The sequence below is a fragment of the Trichoplax adhaerens genome, genomic scaffold (genome assembly GCF_000150275.1).
Source record: "Trichoplax adhaerens TRIADscaffold_4 genomic scaffold, whole genome shotgun sequence".
NCBI lineage: Eukaryota > Metazoa > Placozoa > Uniplacotomia > Trichoplacea > Trichoplacidae > Trichoplax > Trichoplax adhaerens.
Window position 1 is genome coordinate 7983379 of NW_002060946.1, and position 23409 is coordinate 8006787.

General features: G+C 34.0%; 3 protein-coding genes across 3 annotated transcripts; all 3 read right to left on the reverse strand.

The window, feature by feature from the left end:
- Positions 1 to 10294: 10294 nt before the first annotated feature.
- On the reverse strand, positions 10295 to 11167 carry TRIADDRAFT_15472 (uncharacterized protein; the record flags this gene model as incomplete). Its single annotated transcript, XM_002112207.1, has 1 exon — positions 10295 to 11167. A coding segment is annotated over one exon (873 nt), but the record flags the coding sequence as incomplete, so codon positions are not given.
- Positions 11168 to 12655: 1488 nt separating this feature from the next.
- TRIADDRAFT_56079 (uncharacterized protein) lies at positions 12656 to 18399 on the reverse strand (the record flags this gene model as incomplete). Its single annotated transcript, XM_002112208.1, has 22 exons — positions 12656 to 12811; positions 13087 to 13129; positions 13677 to 13759; positions 13853 to 13972; positions 14062 to 14184; positions 14343 to 14452; positions 14583 to 14778; positions 14857 to 14968; positions 15045 to 15192; positions 15282 to 15393; positions 15475 to 15597; positions 15692 to 15835; positions 15914 to 16081; positions 16198 to 16302; positions 16460 to 16614; positions 16742 to 16842; positions 16915 to 17043; positions 17127 to 17290; positions 17362 to 17544; positions 17640 to 17861; positions 17959 to 18179; positions 18264 to 18399. The coding sequence occupies 22 exons, from the start codon at positions 18397 to 18399 to the stop codon at positions 12656 to 12658; spliced, it is 3054 nt and encodes a 1017-aa protein (XP_002112244.1).
- Positions 18400 to 19069: 670 nt separating this feature from the next.
- On the reverse strand, positions 19070 to 21759 carry TRIADDRAFT_56080 (uncharacterized protein; the record flags this gene model as incomplete). Its single annotated transcript, XM_002112209.1, has 7 exons — positions 19070 to 19171; positions 19274 to 19439; positions 19933 to 20090; positions 20179 to 20322; positions 20407 to 20565; positions 20977 to 21079; positions 21578 to 21759. The coding sequence occupies 7 exons, from the start codon at positions 21757 to 21759 to the stop codon at positions 19070 to 19072; spliced, it is 1014 nt and encodes a 337-aa protein (XP_002112245.1).
- Between the last annotated feature and the right edge of the window lie 1650 nt (positions 21760 to 23409).

Below are 23409 nucleotides of genomic sequence, written 5' to 3' on the forward strand. Positions count from 1 at the left end.
ACTTTTGCGCTATCCTACAGTCGATGCAAGGATTAGCAGTGAGTAAGTATACTTTATCTCATCGATAACGATCATCCATATATAGTCCACATCAACATGGATTACGCAAATATGCAGTCGGTTTCTCGTCCAAAATCTGGCTGTATCGATTGTTACAACTACCTTTTGTGGAGTATTCTAAATTAAATGTTAATATCCACGATGATTTTTTGGATGAGAATTGGTACTTACTCTCCAATCGATAGAAGCAAGAGAAAAAGCTTTTCCTTTTACCTCTATGAAATGAAGCTTTTGCACCATGATGATATGTGTTAAGATGAGAATTGAAACTTAATCCTCATCTCTGATATCCATCATGATATTGACAAGGGATTTCTTAAACTTACTATCGAATTAGAGCCTAGATAATGATCAATCTTGTCGACTATTTGTGATATCAATTCTACGCTTGTATGTAGATTGCTTAATTTTATGCATCAATCTTATCCATGTATTAAATGAATTTTCGATAGTTAACACAGATTATTTGCGATTGTCGCATTCATGGATGACTACCTTTCTACAATATTATTTACTTATAGTAATTTTGTTCCTGGGTAGTTGGATCTTGATGAAAGTCTTGAATAGCCATCATGGATATTATGTTCCTTCAGTATCTACACTCTATCAACATGTAAAGTAGTTTTATTTCTGTAGTATTTTTTCTCAAAGATGGAGAATACGAGTAGCTCTTACGCGTTTGGCCTTTGAACTAGATGTGTTGATCATCATTTTGCGGTAAGCTTTCTGATGTCAGTTTGATCAATCGAAGCTAAAACTATCCTTGTACTAGTTTGTCCCTCTCCAATCCTGACATGGCATTTTATACATTGAGCAAAAAGAACATTCCTATGCATTTAGTCCTTTAATATCTACACTTTAGCAACATGTAAAGTTGCTTTTTTTACAGTATTTTTTCTCAAAGATGGAGAATACGAGTAGCTCTTACGCGTTTGGCCCTTGAACTACATGTGTTGATCATCATTTTGCGGTAAGCTTTCTGATGTCAGTTTGATCAATCGAAGCTAAAACTATCCTTGTACTAGTTTGTCCCTCTCCAATCCTGACATGGCATTTTAGACATTGAGCAAAAAGAACATTCCTATGCATTTAGTCCTTTAATATCTACACTTTATCAACATGTAAAGTTGCTTTTTTTACAGTATTTTTTCTCAAAGATGGAGAATACGAGTAGCTCTTACGCGTTTGGCCCTTGAACTACATGTGTTGATCATCATTTTGCGGTAAGCTTTCTGATGTCAGTTTGATCAATCGAAGGTAAAACTATCCTTGTACTAGTTTGTCCCTCTCCAATCTTGACTTGGCATTTTAGACATTGAGCCCTACTTATCCATGTCAATGGAGTGGATCTAGACCTGAATGCAATTTTCATCGACTGATTCTGACATCCTTTCTCCAATAGAATCAACATCCAAGTGATTGTCAATGTCGCTGTTTCCTGGGTAGAAAAAATGGAACTTTTTTTCCCCTCCCCTCGCCCTTGTGATATCCAACAACATTAATTGATAACATAACATGCCCAAGTTGATTAGTCTGACAAGAGAAGATGACATAGGATGAGAAAAATAGTCCGCGACATAGCATGAGAAAATAGTTGGCGGTCGTTGTCCTCTTGATGACAATTTGATCATGGCTGTTTATGTGGCAGTTTGTTCTTCTCGCCCAATGTCATGGCCATGGGAATTCAATCATCATCGACAATCATACAGCTACCAATGGTTTAAGTTGTTTGCAATACAAGACAAGAATCAAGCAAGCAACTAACCTGAGTAACTCGAGCAACAGTAGACATGGTCGTTGTGATTTCCTTTTTGCAATTCGTCCACCAAAATATCGTCAACAAAATCAACTAGCCAAGTTCAAGCTCCTTTTGACACTTCTCAAAATCACCATTGCTTGTCCCTATCCATTTGCATAGGAACAAGGTTATTGCTAGACTACGTTAAAGGTGTTTGGAAGTGGAGATATACCTTCCAAAGTCCAAAGGGAATGAAATTATTGCAACACTAGCGAGGACTTTAGGGGCCCTAATTGCAAGCTGAGTCTGATCCTATTCTACCTTCCCATACAGTCTCGCTAGCTATACTGTTGTCTCATCACGAGTAGTATGCGCCAATCACTACAGAAATTGGCAGTCGTAAGCCTAGTTAAGATTCCACATATCTTGCATTTGTATCGCCAGGTTGGAGAAAGTACTTTTGCAGCTTCCATGGCTATCCTTAACCTTAAATCTTCTCTTCTTCCATCTACCCATTGCCCAATTTTTAGACTTAATCCTTTAATAAAACACCAATGCAGCCCTAAAACAGCAGTATTAGCAGATTAGTCATGCCAAGCTGTTGAAGAAGAAGTACACAAGCGATGGTTGTCGACATGTTGTGCTGGAGTTCATGATATCGATGATGGAGTAAAAATGCAAATCTTCTCTTCTTCCATCTACCCATTGCCCAATTTTTAGACTTAATCCTGTAATAAAACACCAATGCAGCCCTAAAACAGCTGTATTAGCAGATTAGTCATGCCAAGCTGTTGAAGAAGAAGTACACTAGCGATGGTTGTCGACATGTTGTGCTGGAGTTCATGACATCGAGTAAGGAATCCATCCGATCGATGATGGAGTAAAAATGCAAACCTTCTCTTCCACCATCTACCCATTGCCCAATTTTTAGACTTAATCCTGTAATAAATCACCAATGCAGCCCTAAAACAGCTGTATTAGCAGATTAGTCATGCCAAGCTGTTGAAGAAGAAGTACACAAGCGATGGTTGCCGACATGTTGTGCTGGAGTTCATGACATCGAGTAAGGAATCCATCCGATCGATGATGGAGTAAAAATGCAAATCTTCTCTTCTGGATGCAATCAGGAGTAAAACCTAGGCTAATCGGCGCCAATCATTACTGGGATGAGGCAGTCTTAAGCCTTATGAAAATGCTGCATTCGTCTAGATAGCTTGGAGAAAATATTTTTTCAACCTTACGTAGTCAGCATGGTGAGAGTACGGAAGGAGTGCACGATGATTCAATCATGCAGAATCGCAAAATGGAAGATTAGCAATTGCAATTAATCCTGCTGTAAACCCCCAATGCAGTCCCTAAAAGCTGATCGAATCCATCGGTAGATTACTGGTGTCAAGACGTTTCCATAAGTTATCGTTGTAAAGGAGTCAAGTAGAGAGTAGAGTAAATCATCCAGTTTTCTACTTTATTATCCGCGATGCAATCATGAGTAAACATGGACGCATGCAGTTTTCACTAGGACTTGCCTTCTCTTAAGCCTTGTGAAAATGCTCCATTCGTCTAAATAGCTTACAGAAAGTGTTTTTTCAGGCCTACATAGTCAGCCTGGTGATAGCACTGTCGTAGTAGCGGCCATTTTATCATGCACAATCGTAAAATACAACATCATAAATGCCTTCTAACCCTGCAATAAATCCCCCAATGCAGTCTGCTAAAAGCAGATCGAATCCATCGGTAGATTATTGCTGTAAAGCCATTTTAAAAATCATGAGTAAACATAGACGCATCCAGTCATCACTAAGACTTGCCTTCTCTTAAGCCTTGTGAAAATGTTCTATCCGTCTAAATAGCTAGCAGAAAGTGTTTTTTCAGGCCTACATAATCAGCCTGGCGATAGTACTGTGGTAGTAGCGGCCATTTTATCATGCACAATCGTAAAATATAACATCACAAATAGCATCTAACCCTGCAACGTAAAAGCCTGGTATAAGCGATGCTTTTGATCATTTAGGTAGATTGATTTCAGCTTCGTAGAAAGAGAAATACCGACGATCGATTTTTATTTGCATACCAAGTCCTAGAAGTTGGAGTGATTGATATTCAAGAATTGGGTTTACCATGTTTGTCTTGCAAAACAAATTTGCAATGATATGGAAGTCGCTGCACGATTTCTGTTAAGTTTGTTGTTGGTAGATGGAGAATTATGGTTGTTGCAACGAGTCTTTCCTTGTCTACCCAAGCTTGTTCTACGATATCGTAGAATCTCCAATGGATTGAGAATCAGTAATGCAATCTGTTATTGCATATTGATAGTGCCATTGAAATGTGGAGTAGAGTTAACAGAGCAGTTTTTTGGGGGGGATTGCCTATGGATATCAAAGACTCCCTGAGCATCACTCTACTGTAACTGTGGACTCATGATGCGTTGGAATCTCCTATGAAGAATACTTTACTTTGACGATAGCATACTCCAATAAACGCTAATGTTGGAAATGAGTGCTGTGTAGACTTGTATAAAATAGGAAAGTACAAATGGAAGGTAGAATAACAGTTCTGAACAGATCAATAGTTGGGCTAAGGCATGCATACATGTTATAATTTCACTTCTGCGACAAGGTAAAGTCCAGTAAATGTCTACAAGTAGCTGCCGACTTCAACGCCCTTTTACTTCACGTTCAACACAGCAAAAGACTGTCAAGATGCAACTTTTATTAGCAAAGATACATCTACAACTTTTGACCACCCCACTCCACTTTAATGTTCCCGTTTATATAGGAACCGTCTAATTTGGAAACGGCAACAGTAGAATTCATTATTCTACCTTACTAGGAGAAACATCGCGAAGTAAGATGTTCCTTGCAACGCTTTTCTATCAGGAAATTTTATTTTAAATCGCTTACTCAAACTTCATCTTAACTCGTAGATTGTCTAATTCAACTATCATCCACTACAACTTCAATCATCTTACGGCTTAACTATCACATAATAATAATAATCAATATCAAATATGTAATGAACTTCCACATTAAGGCATTACTTGTCTTACCTAGCACTACAAATCGGGATATTTCTCCATACTCGCTATTACTGTCCTAATTAAACTATCCTAACGACAAGGCAACACTCTAACAATATTGTAGTAGTTAGACTGTGCTAGCTTCGTTGATCGTTGTCAAGTAAGCGATGGCGTTAATCCTTGATAGAAGAAGAGATAGTTCTACATAGGAAAGTCTAGTTGAAAGGACCAGTTGCAAGTCTTGTAGCTATCATCAATTGGCAATAAACCAACTCAAAATCGATATTGACTTTCGGCACAACCGGCCATGACAACGTCAGATCGTTGCTCTGTGCATGCTATCGCCATACTTTCAAAGCATGCAAGTAAGGCAATGAACTGAAATGACTACAATCATATTAGGTTTAGAATGACGAAAAGATTATACTTCGAGTTGCCATGATATCGATCATGTAAGTGCCTATCGTTACTGCTAAGAAAAGGTAACTGATAATCCATGGTAAAAGAACTGTTTGACAGTGTGGAACAGAACAAAGTTGAACAAGAAAAATGGAGCCTTGGCATGTTACGAATTATGCTTGGAGGTGAATGGTATGTCCACTCGTCTATACGGTAATAAATGTAAAAATATCTCACGATGATTCGAGCTAAGCTAGTCTAATTCTTACAAAATAAACTATCTCAGGCAGATAGAATCAAAAAAGTCTTTTAGGACAGAGCTAAGAATAGTAGAGCAATCATGAACTACAACAGAATCTGATGGAAAGTATCTTGAGCTTAAAAAAAAGTGTCGTCTAGTCTAGTGCAAGCTGATCTCTCCAGTTCTTCAACACATTTCTTAACTTCTGAATCAATTTCATTTCTTTCTAATTCTTAATTTCTTAAATTCATTTTGTTCCATCTATGGACGGTAAAAGTCGCCTAAACAGACTGGAGTTGTCAAATAGACCACTTTTCCTCAACTAGATCATCTATACATTTTGTTCCATCTATGGACGGTAAAAGTCGCCTACAAACAGACTCGAGCCGTCAAATAGACCACTTTTCCTCAACTACATTATCAATACGTTTTGCACTACGAATTAATCTATTTAAAGTTTCATTACTCTAACATGAATGTCTAACACTATAAGTTATTGGCCATCATCACCATGATAGCCCATCAAGTTACATAAATCTTGCACCATAGTTTACAAACTGGCTAATACCGTGAGATTGGAAGATAGAGTTTCAAGATCGATTGCAATTGGCAAGAGAGAAAGAAACAGTCCTTGATAGAAGAACTGATCTACCAAACAGCGTGCAATTTAGCAAGAGATCAGAGTCTCCATTTTACTTTCAAGGCAAATGTAAATTGCCACTGCATACAGAAATATACGTATAGAGTCCTTGGTAGAAGAATTAATTTATATCAACAACATAAAGTTAATAAGAAGCCGAAGTTTTGTTACATTATTTTGGAGACACTGCATCATAACTCATCTCCCTGTTGCAGTGTTATGGCTCTGTAGAGTAGAGATTCGAGTAGAAATATTGATATTAGGACAATTTTATTAGCTTGCCCATATTTAATCAGCTTCTAATTTAGACATATTGCATTTTAATATAATAGTGACTTTTTTGTGAGACTGTGATATATCTATGACAGATATCTATTCTGAAACTGTTAGCTACCTGTTAGATCGGGTAAATCGGTCAATTTTTAAAACATAAACGATATTTTTTTCATTGTCGTTCACATCTCATCAACGCGAGGGCCAATGCTTGAAAATTGTTTTTAATTTTATTTACTTTAATAGGGAGTTAACTGTGATATATCTTTGACAGATATCTATTCTGAAACTGCTAGCTACCCGTTAGATCGGGTAAATCGATCAATTTTTAAAACATAAACGATATTTTTTCCCCGTTGTCGTTCACATCTCATCAACACGGGGCCAATGCTTGGAAATTGTTTTTAATTAATTTTATTTACTTTAATAGGGAGTTAACTGCGATATACCTTTGACAGATATCTATTCTGAAATTGCTAGCTACCCACTAGATCGGGTAAATCGGTCAATTTTTTGTAAACATAAACGATATTTTTTTCCCGTTGTCGTTCACATCTCATCAACACGAGGGCCAATGCTTGGAAATTGTTTTTAATTAATTTTATTTACTTTAATAGGGAGTTAACTGCGATATACCTTGGACAGATATCTATTCTGAAATTGCTAGCTACCCACTAGATCGGGTAAATCGGTCAATTTTTTATAAACATAAACGATATTTTTTTCCCGTTGTCGTTCACATCTCATCAACACGAGGGCCAATGCTTGGAAATTGCTCTTAATTTTATTTACTTTAATGGGGAGTTAATAACATAATACGAAACTGGCCGAATAAGGCAATCTAGTGATATATTAGAAGGGAATGGAGAATAATCTATTTATAGTTCCAATCACTGTCATTGTAAGTAACTAAGGAAAGTTCTAGATGAGCTCCAAAAAATATTCCGTGTATAAACATAATGCAATCTCATTACCTTCAAGAATTTTTTTCGATGTCTATCTTTGTAAATACTGTTGCCTTCATTAGGTAGCAGTAGATGTTACAAATATAAATTTGTAACAAGGAAAAGTGAAACAAATATAGAAATTTAAATACTCTCTACTGTCAGGTTTGTCCTGCCTGACCTTTAACTACGGTACGACTACAACTACTGACAATTTTCCTATCGTTAGGAGAAACAGTCAACACCACTAGTCTCTCCAATCATAATTGAACCCAAACTTTATTGAAAAAGTCAAATCAATTAATCGAAAATCGATATCAACTAATATTAACCTATCAGTTTTTAGATAACCTACGGTACAACTACAACTACTGACAATTTTCCTATCGTTAGGAGAAACAGTCAACACCACTAGTCTCTCCAATCATAATTTGAACCCAAACTTTATTGAAAAAATCAATCGAAAATCGACATCCACTAATATTAACCTATCAGTTTTTAGATAATATTATACAACGATTCAGTTATCGATGAAAAGTATGTACAACATTATAGATAATTTACTAGATAAGTTATTTTTAAAGAGATCATGTTACGGCAGCGAAGCAATAATTGAACCCATAGCGGTAGACAAAATGAGTCGCTGATCCATTGGAAGATTTCAAACTGAATAATATCAACACTAGGACACCTAAATTACGGTAAAAGTGTATCAAAATGCGCTATGCCGTGTAAGTAAGAAAATACTTCTTAAAATTAGAGTTGAACTTAATCGACGAGGTGTCTAAATCTTTGCTTTGCTCACTAGCACAGGAAAAATGTTCCCGATAACGCAGATATCATTCCTGATAGGTGATTCAAGAGTGCGACTTAATTATTGATCGTAAATGACCTCGTCTGGCTTTAATGTAATAATCCCAGAATCAACTGGGGAAGGAGCTTATTCAACGTCATTAAAATTGATCATTTTTCAATTGCCACTGCAGAGAGAGGAATGTACGTCTATAGTTCTTAGTTGAAGAATCAAGTTATATACGTGTATGGAATTGCCCCTAGTTAGCCGAAAAGGATGCTATCGTTTTAATACGATTAACTGTACTATAGTTCAACATGGATGGTATCATGGTTTATCATTATCGCAAGGAGAATGAGCTTTGCAATTAATACATTTAGCAAGACTATAATCCATCTTCGCCATAGCTTCATGATTCAAATGATAATTATACGATATTCATTTCTTCCGAGTATATTACTAGCAGAAATCCACATTTGGAACCAACTTCAGTAGAGCTTTATTCTTTATTGATGGTAAACTGACAGAAAAACGTTTTCTTGTCTACTTGATTGCGCAGTAGTTCCTTGCTAAAAGCAACTACATTCCCCGTGAATTCTTCACTTTTTCAACGTGTACCATATTGACTAGCATGAATACTTGAAAGATGATTCGAATAAAAGATCAACTCAATTCTGTAATCAAATCAAGAAGAATCATAATTTATATCATCATTATGGATGCTTTCATGGTCACTTTTTGTTCGTCATTTTCTGCAATCACTTGCTATTACACAGTCTGTTATAGTAATTGATGTATCTAATTCTACCATTTTGTTCTTTAGATGATGTCTTCTCTCTCTTAAGCTATCAATACTAACGATTTCTATCTCAGATTTACTTGCAGCAGTAGCAGTATTACTATTTTTCTACGTTACTCCACGATGGCTTACATGCACTGCTCTACAGTAACTATCACATTATATACAATCCTAATCTATAATAAAGTCTTCATTTTTCTCTTAAAATCTTGTGTAATTCTCTGCGTGGTAACGAAGTCCACTACTGCTGATATATCCGAATCCTCTATCATAATGATTTTCAAAATTTTCCAGTATTTAGGTATCTTAACCATCTTATATTATCGGGACACCTGGTAAATCGCTATAGAATAATCTCACAATAGCACCACAAGGAAAGATATAATGTATAAATTACAACTGGGGCTTCGAAAATAGTTATTCCTTGCCAGTAACTGGAATCTCCATATTTAAAACAGACTACAATGGAAAATTTTATTCTTGATAATAAATTGACAGACAAGCGTTTTTCTTGTCTACTTAATAGCAGTGTAATTCATTGTGATAGTAAATTATGATCTAAGATTGCATGGCATTCATTTAAATCTCACTACCATTAATTACATGGACGATTAATCCATTTGTTGTGCTATACTGTATGATATCCAATTGCTTGCTAAAAGCAGCTCAATTTCCATCACACTCTTCATCTTCTGAATGTGTACAATATTGATTAGCGTGGATAATTAAGAGATCATTCAAATAAAATATCACCTAAATTGTGTAATAAAATAAAAAATAATTTATAACGTTGTAGAAATACCTTCACTCTCATAAAACTACTCAAGAATAATCCGATAGGAGTATTCGTATCAATTTTTAGTCAAGCAAATAAAATGGCTCTTTTAAGTTAAATTTAAGTTCATAAAAGAAAAGCGTAGCTTGAGTTAAGGCTTCAAGTTGGTATTTTACAGATTTTCAAGCTTGTTAACAATTTCTTTACAGCTATAAATACTATCAACACTTGCTACAAATGCATAAAGAATTCCGGTAGAATCACGTATTTTAGCTATGTACAAGATAGAATCCTAAATAGTATGCTAAAGTATTATCGTAAAAGATACAAATGACCTCAACAAAACATCGGTTATGATACATTTTAGCTTCTTAGAAGCAATTGTAACCACCATTTAAAGATGAAGAGCAATTAAAATCGAGATAAAAGAATAAGCTAAAACCGATTCATTTTAAACTGAATAACTATTATGGCGTGAATAATGGTCGTTATAGCAAAAATCGCGAAATAGTTTAACTTGGTGAACAGCTAATTTATTATTTGTATAATTAGATTGACTTAGTTCCATAGAAGAATTTCGTTCACGTCTTGAAAGAAAATTCCTTGCGAAAGAGTCACGAAATGACTGATGAGATCGAGCATAAATAATAGGATTAATAGCACCATTAACGTAACTTACAACGTGAGCAAAGGAATAAACAATTCGAAATGTATTAATATTTTGTGAAATTATCCTTGGCGCAAAGGTAATTAACAAGAAACATGTATAAAGAGGAATCCAACAGATGAACATCAAACCGACAATAATAACTAACATTTTAAATACTTTCTTATTAATTCGATTGAATGTTTGACGATTTTGACTTGCTTGGCGGCCCTGGCGATCTTTTAAGAAGACACCAACACGCCAATATAATATACTGGTAGTACATAGCGGTAGAATAAAAATCAGCACAGTTAACGAAATGATGTAGACTTGATCCAATATAGCCCGTAAGGATCGATTCGCATGGAAGACATGCACACATACTTGGACACCATTTAATACGTAGTAGTTCACGCTGGCAATAATTGGTAATGCAGTTAATATAGCTGCAATCCATATTACACCGATAATCCAAAAAGTGGTACGGGCAGTAATCTTACGTTTATGTGGATGACAAATATAACGATAGCGTTCAATGGCGATAATCATAGCTGTAAAGCCCGATGCAGCTACAAAAGCATTTGGTAAGCCATGAAAGATGTGGCATGCTATACGTCCAAAAACCCAATTTCTCTTGGTTATATTACGACTAAAATTAACTGGCATGGTAATTAGTGTAACACATAAATCACAAATTGCCAAGTTTACAATTAGGATATTCATCGGGATTCTCATACGTCGCCTTTTATCCAATATATAGCAAACTACAACTAAAGAATTGCCAACGGCAGACATTATAAATATTATGCTGTAAAGTGTACTTAAAATGATAGTATAAGCTAGTGGTTGCTGGAACGTTACTTTCGTTGTTGGATAGATGGTCGTATAATTGCTAACAGCCATATTTTTACCATTGATCTTAATCTGAGCAAATCGGTATCACGGAGAAGAATTTTTTTAATAGGCAGATGAATCAGCAGTTTTGAAGGACCAATTAATAATGTATCTGGTCTTGAATCACTTCGTAAAATGAAGAAATCATTGGATCATCATTGCCAAGAGGAATACACACCGCTAGCTAAATTTCTAATCATTTAATAGTATATCCCATCAGCAGTATAATCCAATCAAAATCTAGACTAAACCTGGTGTTGTACACTCGTCGTAAAGAAGGTAAGCTAGTCCGTCAAAATTTCACGGAATAGCTAAATAGTTTATGCATACGAAAGTAGCAATCTGTTAAGTCAAAATCGATATTTACCTGAGATGGAGATGATATTTAATTGGTTGTGCATTTATATGTCAATATTGCAATACTGTATCCGACCTTCAACTTATTGCTATCATCAATAAGGTCATCAGGATAATCTAGATCATTATCAAAGCGTAGTATTTAGTCGTAATGGTATCGATGCAGAAAACAAAAGAGGATAGTCTGATTAATTAAAATACGATCATGGAACAAATCAAGCCTAGTATAGAAACAAAGATAGAATGAATCAAATGAGGTATTGAAAAGTAGATCTGGGGTTCATATATTATCTAGAAATTTCTCAATTAAATATGATCTGTAGCGATAGGATAATCGTAATCTACTTTAGCATTAGCTTAACTTGAGTCTTAGCAATGTTGAAGGCGCCAAATTTTAGCATTAATGCAAGATTAACACAATCATATCAAACAAAGTTACACTTATAAATGCCCATTTATAAGGTACTCAATAAAATATGAAATCGGAAAATTATCCTTCCTTATAGATCATAGCGAATTGATGTATTGATATAGCAAAAAGTCCTTTTTGCTATGGAACAGACCTAATAAACAATTGACTACAAATAAAAATATTGGCGTAACATAAGACTAGCATATGCCTTTCCTTGTTTTATCAATGTTGTATTTACTTAACCGAATTGATACTAAAAATATAAGATTCAAGGCGCAATTAGAATAACAAGAGTTCATTCAAATTGTCCCATTTATTCATCATGATTTATGACGTTATAAAACGTGGTATACAAGTAGTAATTCAATTTGGTAATGAATAAGCCCACTGCTAAAAACTATGTTATTATACATCCATCAAGCAAATATATTACAATTTAATGCTATATCGATTGGCTTAACGTTCCATTTCGCTGTGTTCGAAATTATCTACACATGTGCATGCACAATCCTTGGCCATCTTTCAATCTAATGAATATAATGTTTACAACGTAACAGATGATCCATTATTATTTACTAATATAATCCTATTACTAATGTAGCATCCTAGAATACTAATTCAATCTCGACGTTTTGGGCTGTACAGCCTTAATAACTATATTGTCATTCTTATATTTTGCCAGTGAATTTATAAAACTTAAGATAGTCCGCATGTAATGCTTTCAGCGAATCTTTCATAGTTTCCTTGACGCACGAATTCAAGTAAGTAAAATCCGAATCGTGGCAAAATTCAATAATCTGAAATATCCCTTCATGTAGTAGTTGCTGAATAGAAAAATAATTGAAAACAGGTTATTACTTTTCTAATCAAATATTGAAGGCGATTAAACATTAGTTAGCTAAAATCAATACGATAAACTTCACATGTGTAACCCATTTCATACCTTCAATTTAAATTCGAGGACGCATGGAGATACGTAATAAATGTAATCAGCTACTAGATGAAGGCGGGCCTAGCACCATTGTAAGGCAAAACAAGTCTCAAAGTCTGTCAAAAAGTTTATGTTGGCTTATAATTTTTTCCTAAATTGTTAGCTTACCTTTCCCGCCAATTCTTTTTGCTTACTAATATCACCATATAATCTGATATGCCAAGGGATACAGAAATAAAATTAAATGTAAGTTATTATCTAATGATACTACAAGAAATTGTTTTAATAGCATGTGAGGATTTTACAACAAACAAACAAGTACACCAACCTTGTCAAACACAAAATACAATTTCTAATAGACAATGGTGATAATTGATGTAATCCTTCCGGTGAGTAATTGTTTATTCTAGAGGTGAAATGAACTAATAGCACTGGAAATGATTAAGGAAGAGCGATCTTAAAGTAGTAAAAGTTAGCTAGTTAATATATTTCTAGACAATAGCAACATCATAAAGGATATTTCTAACGCTGGCAACGCAAATTGCCAAGTTTTTATAGGCCAAATTCGGAAAATTGAATGTAATTGCACTTAATATTGCTGAAATTGCATCGAATATATCTGGAAAGCTATTGAGACAACATAATTTAAAAGAAGATGTTTGATTCAAAATGCAATCACCTCCATGAAATCCTTTCAACAAAACTTCCAAATAAACGTGTTTCAAAATATTAACTATGAGCGCAGGTAAGGCACTTACTTGCTGCTTATACAATTCTTTTCATATGGCCATGTGGAGCATATTTGAAAGGCACTCCTCACTGCATCTCTTGTTAAAGAGTTCTAGTAAACCGAGTAAAATCATTTGTAATGTTGATGAAGCCTTTAGTTAACATACCTTACAGATTACTATAAAGACTGAAAACGTTCGCTAACCTTCCCTTGCGTTAATAGTTGTTTAATCAGTTTCAAAATGAGAAGACAAGTCTCACTATCCAACAACTTATTTGACATGCCTTCCAAGTTATATGACATACGAACTAAAGTCAATAGTAACTGAAACGGAATACCACACCGATAAAAGAAATTACGACTCTATTAGCTGCATTTAAACCATTCACTAGATCAATATCTATTACACTCACTGTTGAAAATGCATCTTTATACTCTGCCTTCTTTCGCTCTATTGTTAGTTTAGCAATCAATTCTGTCCATACATACAAGCGCACTTTCAGATTTGATAAGTCCAAAATCAGATTGTCTGAGACCTACAATTGGCAATAAATCAACTCATGAGCTATAATATCACGACAAAAGCTGTCTAAAAATATAGGATCGATATTTAAACCCAAATCGTTCTATACAGTATGTCATAAGCAACAGCTCTCTTAACATGTATTATATATACTCGTATTATTAACTATACCGTTTTAGTTTCACATAGTAAATTATCAAAAGTTGATGTATTTTCCCTCGAAAATGATTTCACAACCAGCTTGACAATGGCTTGTTGTAGACAGTTACGAAATTCAGCGACTAAGAGAAAAGTTAAATATGTGGCATTTACTAAATTTCACTCATACTGCCTTCCTAAACTAGATAAGTACGCACAACTCGAGGCGAGTAGACAAAAATTTCAAACATTAAATATTATTTTCAATGAAACCTTCATTAATTTGATGGTTGTCGATTTTAGTAGATGAACTGTTTCTTAAGCCATTTGATTGCGTCAGCAGTTTTAATAATAATGTTATGAAATTATTGACCGTATTAGACGTTTCCTCATCGTTTGTTTCATAATGATGATACTCCAAGAACGTGGATGTATACATAACGTAAGATGTACATAACGCTGAGTCATTCTAAAAATAAAATAAGTTTCAAAGTAAATTACATACCTACACGCCACTTAAAAACACCAACTAAGCATTAATACTTACAATTAACACCGTATCTTCTAAAAGTGGCACCAAATCACTCGCAAAATTTGACAATTCTTGGAAAGCAATTTTATACAAATCGTGTATTTCCTGATTGAAACTGAATTCGACACTGTAACATAGCACATTTAAGATTTTGAGCACTTCTAATTGGAGGAATTATACCGTAGTACAAAAATTATACTTACTTAGGTTCAACTAACTGTAACAACAATCGAAAAATATCTATCAAGATTCGACAACTCTTAAATATATTAACAACATCTCCCTTCGCTTCCACTATTCTACCATCTTTACTCTTTATTTTCGATGCTTTGCTTAACTTTAAACGTTTGGCTACAGCAAATATAAGTACAATTATTCCATACATGGTACTCTTCAAATGAATTATAATGATTGTATGAAAATTAAAATTAACAACATACTTTTCGGTACTTCATCAGACTGGTACAAGATATGACCACAAATTTTAAATAATATGATGAAATTATCTCTTTCTTGGTTAAAAATTGCTACAGCTTCCTGGCTTAACGCAATCTAAAGTCCAAATTATATTGCACAATTGTCAATAATAAATTTTCTACTTTAATTGAACTACTTTAGCTTTTTAGCTCTAACCTGTTCCAACACCGAAAATATAAATTTCAGAAGGAGACTGTGTTCCAAGATAACCTGTTCTATTTCAGAAGTTGAAGAAACCTGCATAATTTCTTGAACGAAATCATCAATCCGTGGCCTCAGCTATGAAACATTAATTCAGAATGAATCTACTAGCATAATACAGTAACTAGCGATTGCTGCTTTCGCAGTTTTATCTATAGAAGGCAAAGAATACCTGTTTTATTAAATTAGAGGCAAATTTAAGTAATGTTTTACCACCTAGCCAGTTACGAAAAGCAGAGCTAACGATATCTGTTGTGATTTTGTGCAATTCTTTTGTTTCTTTAGAGCTCACTCGTCGATCAGCGCTAGCATTTTTCTATCATTGGATTATCACAAAAGATTAATCAATAAATCCTAGTTTCTCAATAGAGATTTACCAATATGAACTATTTACCGAATTTAGCGATGAAAGATCGGTCAATAAATGATTATCAAGAACCGTGAGAGGATTTAGTCTTTTAAGAAAGCGATGACAGGTATTAATCAATGTTACACGAGGATTCAAGAGAAGCCACATTATCTGTCGCAATTCCAGTTGAAGGCGATATCTCCAGTCTATTTCCTGTAATAACCCATTGACGAAGTTATCAATGAATATTGTGTTATATCACTAACAACTACAAAAGTATCATTGAAGTATATTAACGATAAATTTATATACAAAAATTAACAATATACCGTTTCCAAGGCGCCTGAAATAATCCAATCCCAACATATAAGAGATAGAAAACATCTGGTATAATTGACTGGGAGTAAACAATCCAAAGGAAGCATATAGAAAATCTAAACATTATTATAAGGCAAAAGAATTTGAAAAGGTTACTGCTTCTTTTACACAAACTCACAGTAAATTTGTTTAAATCGTATTTCAACTAGTTAGTTAATAAAAATTGATGCAGTACCACTGTTTTAATAAATATGTTCAGTATTAAATACAAACCTTGATTAGTCTATGCATATCATTCAACGAGCTAAGTTCCTCAGAATGAAGCGGCTTATGAACGATACACCATCTCATTTCACTAGCACCTATAAGCCTTTGAGCATGTTCTATAATATCCCAGGCTTCAGAGTTAACGGATTTACTTGCTTTGTCTTTAGGTAGTAACCGAGAAAGTTAAGGCACACAAAGATGAATAATAAAACTTCAGTAATAACACAAAGTACCATCTGAGCTAGGGTACAAAGATGAATAATAAAACTTCTATAATAACAAAAGTACCATCTGAGCTAGGGTAGTGAAGGGCACTCTGCCATTCAAATGATGGCCTAGCCAAATTACCAAGAGCTTCAAAGACTACGCTTTGCAGATTAAGAGAATTCCTTAATGATTAAAAATTAATCGGGTTACTACAAACTCATAATTATTACCTTATAATGATAAAAAATTATTACCTTATAGGATTAAACAGTTGTTTCATTTCATCTAAAATACATGACATTAAGCACGACTGAAAAGGTTGTAAGTCGATCAATGTTGCTTGCATAATAGCTCCACAAGAAATCGAATAATAACTGCTATTGCTATATGAATAAATCATAGAGCCAAATTGCTATAAGCTTAAGATTTTCGATATGAAAGTAACTTATAACATAAAATTAATTACCGTTTAGTAGTACAACTGTTGGGGCAAGAGTACATCGTCTTAATTAGAGATCGGCATATATCTAATATTTGACTATTATTCAAATAAGCTATGTAAAATGGCAACTTGTCCAACAATAATTTCCAAGAATAAAGAGGGAAAGTCTTTTCATTAATTACAAGCATCTAGTATGAAGAATAATCAATTGTTAGTGTACATATTGAATTGTACACTGATATTATCCTTTAAGTCTTACCAATGCTACTGGGCTGCTATCTAAGTTCGCATTATCTTCAGAGTTGACATCATTTATCAATAAATCATTTTTATTAAATGGCAATTCATTGATAAAATATAGATAATCTTCAAAGACAAATGATTGTTCTTCATTCTGCGGCATCAATAACGAATACACCGATCTTTGAACGGCATAAATTGTCTGTAAATAAATTGATAAGTCGTTACGAAGCCGATACTGTATAACAACCGCAGTGCAACAATTTACCACCTAAGAATGATTAACATTATACGTACCAACAAATATCGAATCTTAAAGTTTTCTAATGCCAAATCACATTGCCTTTGTGACCAATTCACGACCTGAATTCTCTTATCCTTCCACTGCAGAGAAATTATCGCATTATACATATCTGTAGGTATTTCTTTACCATTACATTGAAAGGCAGTGAAAACTTCCAGCAACGTATAGGACATCAATAAAGCCGAAAATTGGACATAGGAAATGAATTCGTAGTCCTGTGTTATCATACAACACAAACAGTGAAGTAAAAATTAATAATTAGAAAATATAAATCATCCCATGCTATGCCTATCATTAAATTGCAACAACCACCTTTCTAGTCGTTTCTGCCATACATTGTCGTAATGGTATTACAACTTTATGGCAGCAAGATTGAAGAAAGTCGATTACTGATTTTTTAACAGACAGCGGCAAGTCGCTTTGTGACGTTGTTAAAATTTTTGAATTAAGTAAGCAGCAGCATAACAGTGTTATCGCGTGTTGCATGCAACTATAGAAGACACCATTGAGTTTTCGCTCTTCGCTATTTTCGCCTAAATTTATAACATTCGCACAGGAAGGTTATCCCAGCTATTATCTGTTATTTAAAGAAATAAAATAAAACATTTCTCACTAACCAACGAACTTCGACAAGTAATATTCGCAAATTTCGCCACTAATCAAGTTGCCAACATCGATCGCACTAGTCGGAGTTAATTCACGGATGCATTGTTCAAATCTTTGAAATATGTTAAACTCGGGCTTAGTCGACATAATTCGTAAATTTTACAAACATGAGAATACCTTGAGCTATTATTAAAATTTCCACTACTACGAGTATACCTTGTCAAAAAATTAACAGGTAAATTAAAAACTGTAACCATGTCTGAATTTTCCAGAATTGTACGAAAACAAGTAAATAGAATAGATAATAATTTGTCCACCTAATATAAAAAAATTAAACCAAATTGCATTATTTATCGTCTTATGCATATATTTTAGTATGTAATATCCCGGTCATAAATCTCATAAACCAATAATTAAGAAATGCTGCGCCTGATATATTGATATATCGAAAATCATAGTTGGTAATTCACTTCATTTATCCACACCTGGTGAAGTTTAGAATATGTTGATAGTAACTGAACTAGGAAAATTCCATCTTTGGTGTCTATTACTTCATTAACAGAGTCCTAAATCATGGGTAACATTATATGATTATCGTAATGAAGTATTATAGATACCTGTGGATTCATAAAATCTAGCACACTCACATCAGATGTAAACATAAAAGACAATATTCGGACCAAGTGTGATTCCATAGATCGATAATTTAACTTAAGAAAGGTTCGCAGACACGACAAGACATCCATATTTATTCTATCAAAAGGAATTCTTATTATAGCGGACCAATTATCATGCTAAGGACTAAACTCATTTAATATCAGTGACTATCATCATAAAATAGAGACCTTCCTACTAAATCTTCACATCTATTTTTCATCCATGTAAGCTGAGTATTACCAGCTACGCTATCAACAGAGGGCTGTAACGCAAAATTATCTTACTAAGATTTTCAATTGAAGAATGAGATGTAACTTATTCCATAATTCCAGATATCGGTACTATTTCTATAAATTTACTATACCTGATAGATATCAAACTTTATGACGATATCAGTTAAAGCATTAAATGCAGATGCAGTATTTTGACGTATAGTTTGATTTTGATCAAACATTTTCTCTAGTTGAATTAACTTTACCAACTCTACGTAGAAGTTGAATTCCGCTGAAGTAACAATTTTCTTCATCTCTCTAAATAAAATTTAAGACAGAATTTGAATCTTCTTAGGAATTACATGACTGATGGAGCAAATGTGGAAAATATCAACAATGCACCTGCTGGATTGCAAATATTGTTCATATATAAAAGGTAAGGAAACCAACGCTGATCTACTGAGGTTAAGATTAAGTTCTAGCTGTTGAAGTTAAATTAAGAGCTACATTTAATGTCGAATAGGAAATGTAATGACTTTAACAAAGCAAAATTGCGCAATGATTACATTAAAAGATATCTTTCGGCATAATTCTGTATCTTCATTTCTAATTAAATTCAATATTCTAAATAAAATTTCATGGTAACTTAAATTCAATTCACGTCCACTGTTGGAGACAGGATGTCTAAAACCCATTTGGTAATCTGTTAGATGATCTCTATAAATAATATTAACAGATTGATTAACATTATTTTTTTAAAATTGATACTATTCATATTAGAAGTTATACCCATTCATTCATTCAGAATTACCTATGAAATAATATCCCAGCCAGAAGTCTTTCTACTGCATTGAGTACATTTTCTAGCAATTTTGTATTATATGGCATCTGAGATGTAAGTAATTGCCGAAGGCTATATCGAAGGACAATATTGTTTGCCAGTAGCAATTCGCAATATACTACAAAGACCTACGCGAGACGGTGAACACACATGTCATACAGCTTGCAACAGTAGCTGGAAGTTACAAAAATTTGAGCTATTAGCTAAGCTACGGACCTTTTTTTGATTCGATTGCTGACTAAGCATACGGTTAGTGTATTGAATAATGCACAGTAATAAATTGAGTATCGTCTCGCTGAACGAGTTTTCATTCTTGGTTGATACAATCCACAGAGCAATAAAGGAAGCAAGAAAGGTCGCCTATCAATTTTAGCAGTATCTAATTAGTATAGGCTAAGTATAAAGTTACTTTGCAATATAATCAACTCAAATGATATTACTAACAAGTCCTTCGATATTCAAATTTGCAATATCAATGTTCAAATTGGCTTGTTTATTGAAAAGGCTCCCACAGCAAGATAAAAGTATTTTTATTTCATCTTGAAAACCGGTGTTCTGATGGTTATCAGCTTTGATAACCTGCAACATTCTTTCAGCTAATGCCTACAGTAGCAGTTTGCAAATTAAAAGATGCATGGCCTATGATTTGGAAGCTCATCATCGACAGTACTATTTTACGAAGATTTACAATGGCTGTTCCCGAATTAGTATAAATTGAGCTTTGTCCATAGGCTTAGTAAGCAGTGAAATAATCTTAGAGGTTGTATAGAATAACACCTTCAGATATGAAGATACGCACTCATCATTAAGTACATACTAGTCCTACACCGTGTCGCGTTGCTGACAAATTACACATGTTGTATTTAGGAGTATTGCACTGTACAACATTGCAGACACTTTACTTATATTTCCATTTCAATAATACACATTCTAGCCATACTATACTGCAGTTAGTCCTAAGTTACGAATTTGGTCGCATTACTTGCGTGCAACATTACCTAAATACTAACTAACCTGGAGAATCAGAGCTTTAACTGTACCATGATTAGACATTGTTGGCAAGATGCTATCAAACAACTCCCATAGCATTTGCGTTGCGGCCCCTCTGTCTTGTGATCTGTGATATTTAAGTTTGAAATTTAATTGTATCTACCACACACAAATCACAAATGCATCATCTCCAATATCACATTAACTAGTATTTATAACCTTATTAGCTTCTAGTGAGTTCTAAGTCATTATTCCACACTGACTATAATAGGGTCTACAGTTACTATCATGTCACATACGTAAGTACTTGTCAAGAGCTACATCGTCATGTTAATTATCTACTACACTTATTTCTATTAAAATCACAAATTAATGAATACCAATTTACAATAATATCTAGCTAGTGAAAATGATAATGTACTGCGATACTGCTGTATGAATTAAGCAAACTCGTCTGGTAAAATCTAGTTTTCAAATGCTTGATTACATGCGTGCAATAGTAAATATGAACTCGCAATGTCCTTGTGCTAGCAGATAAGAAGTCAAGCGCTGATCAGTTCAAGATTTTTCAACCATTTCCTACAAATATCATTTTGAACTTAATAGGAATCTAGCATTGCAATACCTTCTGCTAATAGTTATCAGCTGATCTACCACCCAATCACAAACAACTTGAAACTTATTCGGTATAAATAATGTTGAATTATTTGGATGCCAAAGTGCCGTCTTAATCCATGCAATTTTATCCTCCAATTTAATGCTCGAATTGCGTAATTGTGGCGGTACAAATGTCTTCCAGCTCATCATGATGTAGACTATAAATGAAGTATGAAGTTATTATGATTAAAGCAACTCTAAATAAGATCTCAACTGCACTTTTATAGTCGAGAATTTCCAAATGGATGCGATCGAGCAGTTCCTGTTCAGCAATTTCCGCTCGCTTATTCAGCTGGCTGCAAGTACCCCCTTAGCTAAACAGCATGGTTGTAATGCATACTCAGTCACCATACACTGTACAATTAGTACAGACACACTGGATTATAATGTCCTGTATTGAACAGTAACCTAAGTTTAATAGTATTGTCTATCTTAACCTTAATTACGTACCGTAGAGTCATACAGTACACTATACTGAACGGAGCACCGAGCAAGGAGCTGCCTGCTGCAGCTCATGGAGACTCCGAGCTATCGCCTAGTACGTTTATAGCGATATTGGCGACTATCTTAATGCTTAAAATGCAATAAGTGGACAAAATCTTGAAATTGATACTGCTATTATAACGTAGGCTATATCGTATTTCCAATAGTTAACGTTTAAAATCCATGAGATTGATGAGAATAATTCATAGATTGCATTTCGGATTGTGAACGTTTAATTAATTAAACCCAATAAATCTACCAAACTGTTGGGAAGATTTTAGTATTCAAGTAGTATGTAGTGTCTGGTAGGTATACAGCATGTTACAATCAACTATAATTTCCTAGTTGTTTAAAATTTAATGCAATTTATGCGAAATTTAAAGTACAATCATTCCTCAGTCACCCTTTGTCGTAAAAATACGACCTTAATTATTGATAGGGGATTAAGATATCCTAAAATTTATTTAGGGAAAGGCTCCTACAGTGCTATTTAGAAGGAGCAACTAACTCATCAGAATGACTATGCTCTTACTAAACAAAATTTGGGAAATTTTAAAAAGTTGCAGCAAATCTTAGATAGAGCGAGCTCAGATCAAGTGTAATTACCATTCATTAGCAGTATATGTCTATACCATAAAAAGTATAGCATACCACTTCGGTCAATTAAGAATTGCTTCATCATAGCTCAAATTATACAATAAACAGAAGAGAAAAACATACAGTAACATTACAGTATTGCGTGAAGACTATTAAGAAATATTAAAGAACTATACAATTTATCCTAAAATCACTACTCACGCTTACTCAAAATCTAGATACTACAGTATGTATCCAACTGTCATTAAAGTAGCAGCAATGACAACTACCATGTTGTAAATTATCACTACTGCACTATACAATTTACAATAAAACAAAAAAATCAATAATATAATTTAATCGCTTAAGTAATAGATTCGGCTAGTGTTATCATCATTACGCTTCAAAGCGCTTCAGTATTGGCTAGAGGTCTTCATGAATAAGCTGATTTGAAGAAAACAATAAAAATAATGGAGAGATGTTAGTGAAGAAGATTTGCACCCAATTATAACACATCATGAATGCTGCAGATACTGTACAATGTACGCGTACATGTGCAAATCAATTCCTATCATCATTTTAACGAAAATTTTTGCTCATCTTTTTTGCTATATGCTAGCGATATAGCTTATCGATATACACCACACTCTATTATAATATATCAGAGTATACTGTACTTGAATAATACTATCTGCTTGGCATCATTACTCGTACAACCTTGCAACAGTTAGAGCATCGAAT